At 50.6% G+C, this 10,035-nt stretch overlaps 1 protein-coding gene across 1 annotated transcript in view; it reads right to left on the bottom strand.

The window, feature by feature from the left end:
- Window positions 1-10,035, bottom strand: part of TANC1 (tetratricopeptide repeat, ankyrin repeat and coiled-coil containing 1) — a 127,689-nt gene that overhangs the window by 10,637 nt on the left and 107,017 nt on the right. The window contains exons 19-20 of the mRNA XM_007446459.1: window positions 1,729-1,862; window positions 29-152 (exon numbers count right to left, since the gene is read on the bottom strand). Of these exons, the coding sequence (XP_007446521.1) occupies window positions 29-152; window positions 1,729-1,862 (258 nt within the window). The remainder of the gene's footprint in view (window positions 1-28; window positions 153-1,728; window positions 1,863-10,035) is intronic.

Genomic DNA, 10,035 nt, shown 5'->3' with positions numbered 1-10,035 from the left:
GGGGGGGGGGGGGGGACAGTGCGGCTACCTTTCGAAAGGAGAAATTCCACGGTGCTCAAGTGCCCTTCACAAGCAGCCACCATGAGGGGCGTCCGGCCCTGTTTGTCACTTAGGTTCACGTCACAGCCATGGTCCAACAGCAACCTAACGATCTGAAAGAAACACTCGGGATTACACGCTTCCTGCTGCCCCTTGAATCACGTGCTCTCTACTCGGGATGGTTTTTCCACCTTTCAGAGCAGTGAGAGGACTGTCCTCTTTTTAAAAACCCCTGTAAGTCGTGGGATCCGTGGAGACTGTAAAATCTTTCTGTTGTATATTCCTTTGAACAGATTCTTCTTCCAAATATATCTTCTCTTTAACGAGCCTAATTCATTGCTCTGTCTACAAAACGTGCACACACAAGGCAGAAATTTGGAGGAGGGAGGATGCCAAGCACAGTCAAGTGATGACAGGACAGCCACTACGGGGCACGTGGGGTAGCTGAGCAGAACTAAAGGGAAGGCACAACAGCCACGGCCCCATGGCGGCGCTGACACCACGTTCCTGCAGCCGGCGGACACGGCACGGGCAGTGGATGCGAAGGCACTCACCCACCCTCTCCCCGCAGCAGTCTGCTTCCTGAGGCTCAGGACTGGGGGGCCGTCATAGCAGGTGATTTTCAGCGAAGCTTCCTGGAGGAGACTTTCAGCCTCCAAGTTATGCCTTTAAACAGTACATGGTGAGAAGGGGAAACGAAAACCAGAGAGGGGCCTCCTACAATGACCATCCTGGAGGGGACTGCCCTGTCCAGGGGCTTGTGGTCCAGCCTCTCTCCCTCTGGCAGCACGCTTGCTGTATTGCCACCACAGCAGAAGGTGGCATATCCCCACGGCTCTCTTGCTCCTGACACACTAACAAATGTCTCCAGACCTCCCCACAGCTTAGGGAACACGGAGAACAGGAGACAGGATTATTAGCTAGGGCATCTCAAGGACCTGTGAGAGAGTCAGAGAGCGGCTGGTACAAACCAAGCTCTTAGGAACGGGAAGGAGAAAAGCCAGAATCTCGGTGGGGCACCCTCACAGCTCCTACCAGCAGAGCTAGCAGGAACCGGAAGGGTTGCGACTCCACGCTGTGAACTTGGGTCTAGAAAATTCCTTCTATAATGGACACGATGGTGAAATCCACCTGTCTGTTTGCAGCTGTGTGTAACCTGGCGCCGGCCATGGGGTAGATACATGGTCAGTGTTTACAAAATGCAGGAACAAATGACTGAACCACCGCTATCAAGGACCCCTTGCTCCCTTAATTAGACTAAAAGCAACAATGCGTCACTCCCGGTAAAAGAAAGCAGCCTGAATTACAGTGCTCTACCTTCCCCTCCCAAGGAGCACAACAAGGCCCCTCTTCTCCCAAGCCTGCTGGGCAAGTGGGCTGCACAACCACAGCGGCCGCTGTGTTACAGCAAGTCTTCTGCTGTCGGGACGGGGTGCACCCACTCCATTTCCCCTCCCTGGTTACGGGGAAGCAGCTGTGGGTCTCTGACCTGGTTACCGGCCTTGCTCCCAGTTACCAGCCAATGTGGCTGACTGTGCTAGCCTGTCAAATGTCTGCCTTGATACAGCAGTGCTCACAGCACAAGCAGAAGCCAAGAACGTGAAAAAGACAGGGCCCGGCAGGGGAGACGGGCAGTAGCGATCTCTATCCCATTCACTGTTTCTGAAGCACTCGGGGTCCCCCGGGTACCTGCCAATGCCCCTGGCGTGCCGCACAGAACAACGGAGGGACCCCTCTCCTGTTAGTCCGAGACGCGGCAGCTCCACGCTCCAGCAGCAGCTCGCAGACCTCCAGCTTGCCTCGTCCTGCAGCAGCCGTCAGGGCTAGAGGGAAATCACAGGGGGAGGAGTCTGTTAGCATGATGGCCACATGGTGGTGGCTAAATGTGGCCACAGACTCTCTCACACTCCTCCCACTGAGAGGAGGGGAACCATGTATCCTGCCCCCCTTGAATCTGGGTAGGCTCTGTGACACCTTTTTCTTTCTTTTTAAAAAAATTTTTTTTGGCTGCATCGGGTTTTAGTTGCGGCACGCAGAACCCTTCGTTGTGGCACGCGGACTCTTCGTTGTGGCATGCCGGCTTCTCTCTAGTTGTGGCGTGTGGGTTTTCTCTCTCTAGTTGTGGTGTGCAGGCTCCAGAGCGCATGAACTCTGTAGCTGTGGCCTGCAGCCTCCAGAGTGTGTGGGCTCTGTAGTTTGCAGCACACAGGCTCTCTAGTTGAGGCGCAAGGGCACAGTAGTTGTGGCTCATGGGCTTAGTTGCTCTGCGGCATGTGGGTTCTTAGCTCCCCGACTAGGGATTGAACCTGAGTCCCTGCGTTGGAAGGCGGATTATTTACCCCTGGACCACCAGGGAAGTCCCTCTGTGACACCTTTGACCAACAGAACAGAGCAGACATGATGCTGTGCCAGTGCGTGGGCCTAGGCCCTGAGGTGGGCAACTTCTACTTCCTTGAGCACTCCTTGGAACCAGCTGCCACGCTGTGAGGAAGCCCAAGCAACCCTGAGGTGAGACCCACTGGGAGAAGCTGTGCGTGGCCAACATCTTAGCAGACAGCCAGCAACACTGTCAACTACGTGTGTGTGTGCCATCCTGGAAAGGGATCCCCAGACACAGTCAAGCCACACCAGCTAGAGCTGTGAGAGCAGAGATGAGCCATCCCTACAAGCCTGGCCCAAATGCAGATTCAGGAGCCACTAAGTGTTTGTTTTATTGTTGTCTTTTTTCACAGTAAGAGACAACGAGAATATAGGGCCACACAAACACAAAGATCAGTATTCCTGTCAGGACCAGCTTCTTACCCTAAGTCATACATTTCAATCAACAAGAGCTAACGATTGCTGAGGCAGTGAGAGCATATCACATCGTTCCTGCCTTCAGGGAGCTTAGAATTTCTGTAAGGAGTCCAGATCCTGGGTTAAGAATGTCAACAAAGGAACAAAAGGACAATTAGACCGTGGAGGGCCTTGAGCGCCCAGGCGAACAGCCCAGTGTGATCCTGAGGCAGGGAGCTGTAGCTGGCAGCAGAGGTGCTGCGGGAAGGTCAGCAGAGAACAAAACGAGAACCGTGTGAAGGGAAAGAATGCAGGCCAAGAGTCCTCAGGACACCCTCACAGCAGTGACTGCGCCTCCCCACCCCCGAGGCATGATTCCTAATGGGGGCTGGGGAGGCAGAAAGAGGGGTTTAGTTAGAAGAGGGGATCTGCCATGGCATGAACCACTGTCTAGAGGGAAGGACAGTGGCAGGTTGCAGGGACAGCCCCAGGCCAAGACAAAGCTCTTCAGCAGAGGACAGGAAGGGGCGAGGGTGGGAGACGGAGACACCGCAGTTGGGAGTGTCTCCAACGCAGAGGGGCAACGAGAGGGTGGAGCCTGACGCTGGGGCTCGGCTCTAGTCCTAGTCGACTCCGTCTCTACATACAACCTCACACCTCAAACTTCTGGCTTCCTGAATAAAGTAAGCGTCCCTCCAAATCAGTCAGACATCTCAGTATGAAAACTAGGAAGACACAGAAATAGATCCTTCACAAAAGGTGAAGTCCAAAGGCCAACGAACTTATGAAAAGCGCCCAACCTCACTAGCAGTCCAAGTAATTGAGAAATGGGACCCACTGCTGGTTGAGGATGTACACATCCTTCCACGCAGCAACCCAGGTGTAGATGGGTGCCCGGACGTGCCCCTGGAGCACACGGGGAGGCGTGCTTGTGACAGCCTGAGCTGGAGTAGCCCAGCTGGCTGTGGACAGCCGACCACAGGTCATGGTGCAAACACTGCACGGCCACCAAATAAACACCACACGGCTAAATGCAGCTCAACGAGTCTGCCTCCCAAATTTAACAGAGATTCCAAGAAACAAAACACAGAAGAACACACAGGGCGATAGCTCAGAACTGAGAGCACTGCTGGGTGGTCTCAGGACAGGCCCACAGTGGCCCCCTTTCTGAGAGGGCAGGGCTGGCGTCGCTGGGAACCCTGGGTCTCCCGGCGTCGCTGAGACGGGGAGCCAGGGGCTCAGCAATGCAGCTTCCCTGTGTCCTCTCCAGACCCCCTCTCAGGACAGACACCATGCCTACTCCAGCTCTGTCGGTCCGGCCATGGTTTACCTCCCAGGACTGCACACACCAAAAGGATGTAAACATGACACCTGGACCTCAGCTCCCTCTCAGGGACAAATAAGTCGCAAACCGCTTTACTGATTTTCTCAAGACAGGGCAACCAGTAAAAACCACAGAAGGAGTGGAAGCTATCTTGGGTCTCGACCACGGGTGCCATTCCTATCCGTGTTACACGGACAGGCTCGTTGTCGCCCATCGCACATCTACACTTGTAAATAACTTACAAATAAATACCGTAAACAGACTAGTATTGATATCGGTTTATATACTGATGCATTGGGCGGGAGGTGGGAGTTCCCATACCCCAAATGTCTGAACATCAGTGGCCAAGTGATCCTGTCTGTCCTGTGAGCTTCTATACTAGCGGGTCCTGGTCCTGCTGCTGGGCATGCCCGTCACGGTCTGTTCCTGCCACGGTGTGAATGTTGACGATTCTGAAGTAACGTGGGCCTTGGGGCGCTTTTCTATACACTGGATGGGTCTAACACCACGTCCCTGCAAGCGGGGGCTTTGTGAGATGGAAGACCTGGACGCTGAGCCACTCCCTGGGCCTGCGGCTCCCTGGCATCCTTCCTGCAATTAGGGAGCCCCTCCTCTGCTGGGAGTGGCCTGTGGCACGGCGCGGGCACTGGCGCTGCAGGCAGGGACGTGGCCAGGCGCAGGCAGGACACCGTGGACGTAATAAGCTCAAGGCTCTTCCATCCGATGAGGCCCGAAGCAGCTGATCACCCTGACATTCCAGTCTCTTTTATTTGGTAAACAGGTTTCATCCGCATTATAAATGGGGCCTTTAAGTCAGGATTTGTTGCAGCTGCCACTGATTTTTTTTTTTTTTCAACAGCACATCAAAAATGACAGCCCGGCACTAAAAATAGGGCCCTGTGTTTGAAGGAGGTGCCAGAGGAGCCAGAAGTTAGAACAACTGACAGTCGGAGGGGAGCACCGCCCAGGCCTGGAGACAGGGCTGGATTCCCTTCTCCCTTCCAGCCCGACTGGCTGCACTTTTGGTGATTAGCCTTCTTTCGAGATGGTAAAGCAGCTATCAGCACAGGCTGGGAGTCTCACACAGCTGGCCTAAAATGGATCACACCTTCCTAACGAGGCTCTCGCTTTCACCCGGTGCCCCAAACAACAGGACCTGTGTTTTCCTTTTTCTACTCAGAGGGAATCTTTTTGGTGCCATCACTCAGGACCCCTGAGGCTAAGGGTGTATCTCAAGTTCTAGCAGCCACGAGGATTTAAGGGAGGATTTAAGGATACCATATTCGGAAACAAGCGAGGCTGAAGAATAGTCAACCAGATGCTTAAACAAACAAAACCTCGGCACAACTCTGCTCAGGAATTCCAGTTATTCTGCTGAAAAGGCTGTCCTCCAAGCAGACCACCAGCCCCTAACAAGGGTCAGCGCACTCTGCCTGGCGGGAGAAGGGGGAGGGGCCGGACAGGAGAGAGCGCCTGGCAGTAGGCAAAGCCTTGGCTTCCGGCCAACGGAATTCAGAGAGGAAGGAGAAAAAAGACTTAGTATGAAACGGGGGCTCTCAAAATCACCCTGAGCTCACGGCGCTTCTTAGGACTCAAACCGAACATAATTTCTTCTACTGCAAAATCCTCAACAAGATGGCATTTTTGTAATTAAATTCCCACAAAGGCATGTGTCATTTTCTGATTAATTTCACCTCGGCAATACTGTCTTCTGTCTTCAGAGCATGAGTACGTTTGTCGTGGCAGATGTTCATTTTAAGAAAACCCAATTGACCCTCAACAATACGAAATCCTCACTGAAAACATCAGTGAGAGATGGTTCCTGGTAAAATGGATCATTTGCAGGAATCTTTTAAGAACTAAAGTTCTCCGGGCAGAGATGTGATTTACAAAAGCTCAACAGCAACTTGCCTGGAACACAGTCATTCCATAAGCGGGGCTGTTTGTGATATTTTATGGCAGGTCTGTCCCTCAGACACACAGGGGTGTGTTCCTGGGCCAGGCCAGCAGGCCTGGGGGCTTCAACAATGGATTGTCACCCCCTCTGCCCACATCCTTCTCTCCCGACTTACAGAAAAGGGTGACAGGTCAGAGCACACGCAGGCGGTCCCTGCTTCTGGACAGTGACCTTTTCATATACCACACGGTGACGAGCCAGCCCACACCCCTAGGCCCCAGCTGAGCACATGAGCCAGAACAGCGTGTGCCCGCAGAAGCACGCTTCCTGCCGGCTGAGATGGCGGCCCGGGTCGTAGGCAGCGTGGCTCGGCTTTGCTTCCGTACGTGTGTTCGCTGGTGTGATTTATTTCCTGATATGCTGGCTCTTCCCATCTTTTATAAAAATAGGTGGAAAATGAATAGTGATAAGCAGCAGGGGTCTCATAAATGTCATCTAGTTGCGACCAAGATGGAAACCATTAGATGCGACAAAGGCAGTGAAGACAGAACCCGGGCCAGAGGAGGACAAAGGTAAAAGTGCACGTGGAACGCTGGGGAATTCTCAGCTATTTTATCTAAATGTTGAAATGTAATTTGGGATTCTATAATTTTTTAAACCTCTTTGGGAATGGCAGCCCCTCACCCTGCACTTAACAAATGACCTCTCGAGGAGTTGTCACCCCAGAGGCTAGTCAGCCTGTGTTTTGCTTTGCTGCCCTTTGGGTCTGGGCAAGGCTGCCACTCAGAGAGGCTGGTCCCAAAGGCCTCTGAATGAAAGCAGTGCGCTGTCCTCGCCCTGGGAAGTCAGGCAATGCCCCCTCCCCGTCCCCCTTCTATGGACAGGGCTGAGATTTATAAAAGTCCAGTATCATAGCCTTGTTTTGTTAAGTATTTCCTTCCTGGCTGAAGGAGGGGAGGGCTTCCATTAGAAGAACAAACTCCCCAACAGCTATAAATTCTTCATCTCCGCAAAGATCTGAATCCTCAACAATGCAAAGGATAAAATAAAACACAACAAAGATTGCTCTCACTGAAAAATGCCATTGCACCGGGAGACGAACCCCCAGGAGCCTCCAGCACCCCCAGCCTTGACAGACGCCCGTGCTGGGAGGGTGACCTTACGAACAGGAAGCTGGCTCTGCCCAAAAGCTCTCTGAAGCTCACCAGTGGCTGTTTGGAACACCTTCCTTATTGTTCTGACCCTGCCTCGTCATCCTGCACTTGGCATTAAGTCTCCCAGGAGGGCCTGCAGCTGCAGACCGGGCTGGGGTCAAGGAGAGGGAATCTCTGCTGACAAGGCAACAGGCGGCAACCAAACCACACATAAAGATGCCCGCACCAAATCAGCCCATTTCCCAATGAACTACTTACAAAGCAAGGCAGAAACCAAATCTGAGGAACCAAGACACCCCTGGCATGTGACCAGTTCTAGAGGAAAAACATGCTGTCAGTCTCTGTACACAGGTTAAATATGAACCTCAAATTACCAAGGAATTCTTTTATAGAAATAAAATGTGTCATTGCCACTAAATGGGACTTCCCATGTGACCAAAATTCTTTTCCATCCTTCAAATCCATAAGGGAATTGCAAAGGAACTAAGATTCTGTCACTTAAGCATTCATTTCAATGCTCTATAAGACCAAATATAGCATAAATATATTACAATAATTAATATTAACAATCAGCTCATCACAACCTTTGCAGCATATCGTATCTGTTGAACACTTAGAGCTGCCGAGCTCTGGGCAAAAGACTATGGGTGAGGGCTTCCCTGGTGGCACAGTGGTTGAGAGTCCGCCTGTCGATGCAGGGGAGGCGGGTTCGTGCCCCGATCCGGGAAGATCCCACATGTCGCGGAGTGGCTGGGCCCGTGAGCCATGACCGCTGAGCCTGCGCGTCCGGAGCCTGTGCTCCGCAACGGGAGAGGCCACAACAGTGAGAGGCCCGCGTAACGCAAAAAATAATAATAATTTTTAAAAAGACTATAGGTAAATTCTTACTTAAGCTTGACAAGAATCCTTCGAATTAGAAGATTATGATGTCCATTTTACTGAGGTGAAGGAACTGAGTCACAAGAGTTACATCATTTGCCCTGAGTCATAAAGCTGATTCAGTGTCAGTTAGAAATTAAACCCAGGCAGCTGAAAGAACCTGGAGGCATGCTCTCAATCAGAATAGGAAGATCCTGGTTATCTGAGAGTTCGGGTCCTGGTTCTGCCACCCATTCACTGTGAAACCTTGATGAAATAATTAAATTTCTTTGGACCTCAACTACCTGCACCTATACCATAAGCTTATTAGTCTCTTTCAATGATGTGCTTTGTGATTCTAAGGATCCTGGGTCTTGAGAACTTTTAAAGAAGGATAAAAAAAAAAACAGTACAATGTGAGATTACTGGACAAGGCAGCAGAACAGAAGGACCTTGAGCTTACCTCTTCTCACAAGCAAAAGACGAAGATCCTGACATATTTTAATAATATACTCTGACACTTGTAAACTGCTTCCTACATGATGCTTCGTGGCCCTTCAAATTCATAAATTAATATACAACTAACTTCTGGGATTTCCCTGGTGGTCCAGTGGTTAAGACTTTGCCTTCCAATGAGGGGGTGTGCAGGTTCGATCCCTGGTTGGGGAGCTAAGATCCCACATCACATGCCTTGGGGCCAAAAAACCAAAACATAAAACAGAAGCAATATTGTAACAAATTCAATAAAGACTTTAAAAATGGTCCACATCAAAAATCTTAAAAAAAAAAAATACACACACACACACACACACACACACACACACACACACACACACACCTAACTTTTTGAAGTCAGGGAGTCTGGCTGGAATCTGAGTTCTTAATTCTCACACTTCTGCCCCTAAGAAGTCTCCTTTTAAAAAATATCCAACTAATCAAACAGACTATGAATGTTGTTTTAGAACAAGGGTACTAGAAAACACTTTTCTTCTCCTGAAGAACTGTTAAGCTTTCTCCCAGACAGTAAGAATAATCTGTAATGACTATGTTTCCTTCTAATTCTGGTCACACAGCATCCTAAGGCCAAAACAGTAGCTCAACCTAGTAAACATTCAGGACATTATGGCAGGAATATCCCTGCTCTTCCTCATGTCCAATTCCTGACTTTTTTCCCTTTTCTTATACGTATTAATTCAAGTAAGCCTCTTCAAATCCTTTGAGGAATTATGTGTGCTATAAATAACATAATTCAATTTAAAAACAATTTCCTAAACTATGGATGACATAAATCATGTTTCATACAGACTTTGTGCCAAAAATCTATCAGGAGATTGCAGCTTTGACCAGCTCTCACTTGCAAAGTGTGCTGAGAATGCTCACATTTTGGACAGACCCTCTTACACACCGAATTATGTGAAGCACGTACAACGTGCTCCTTCTTGTGCCCTCAAAGGGCTGGGCGTGGGCTGAGGAGAACAGAGCTATGGGCAGGACCCCATGTGAGGGGTCAGTGTAAAAAGGGGGGCAGTTTCGACAAAACCATCCTACACAAGTTGAGATCCAGGCTCAAAAAAAGAGAATCCAAGTATCACTGCGGGAGGGATTTGGAAGAATCAGGGATGATTTTTCCGTGGGAGAGCAGGTGAACCATGTGCAGTCCTGTTAGGAGGGAGTGACCAAAAGAACAAGCAGCCGCGTTTGTGGGTAAAGATGCTCTAAGCTACCAAAATGTAGATGAGCACAGGCCTTTCTGGTGAAAGCCCAAGTTTTGTTTTTGTTTTTTTCAGTGAATAGGAAGGAACTCACTAGAACAAAGGCCTCTGTGTACAGCGAAAGCAGTACGATGAAGGCGGAGCACAGGGTCCTGGTAAGCAGTCAAGCTACCAGTCGACCTACACCTGAAATGCCTCTGCGGGTTTCTACGGGCCCCCACTCCTTGCCCCTCACCTGCCCTGTAGGACAGGGACACACAGGTCTGCCGATTCCTG

The sequence above is a fragment of the Lipotes vexillifer genome, unplaced genomic scaffold (assembly GCF_000442215.2).
Source record: "Lipotes vexillifer unplaced genomic scaffold, Lipotes_vexillifer_v1.1 scaffold173, whole genome shotgun sequence".
In the NCBI taxonomy this organism is placed as follows: domain Eukaryota; kingdom Metazoa; phylum Chordata; class Mammalia; order Artiodactyla; family Lipotidae; genus Lipotes; species Lipotes vexillifer.
Note: the sequence above shows the minus strand (reverse complement) of the source record. Positions and strands in the feature narration are given on the sequence as shown.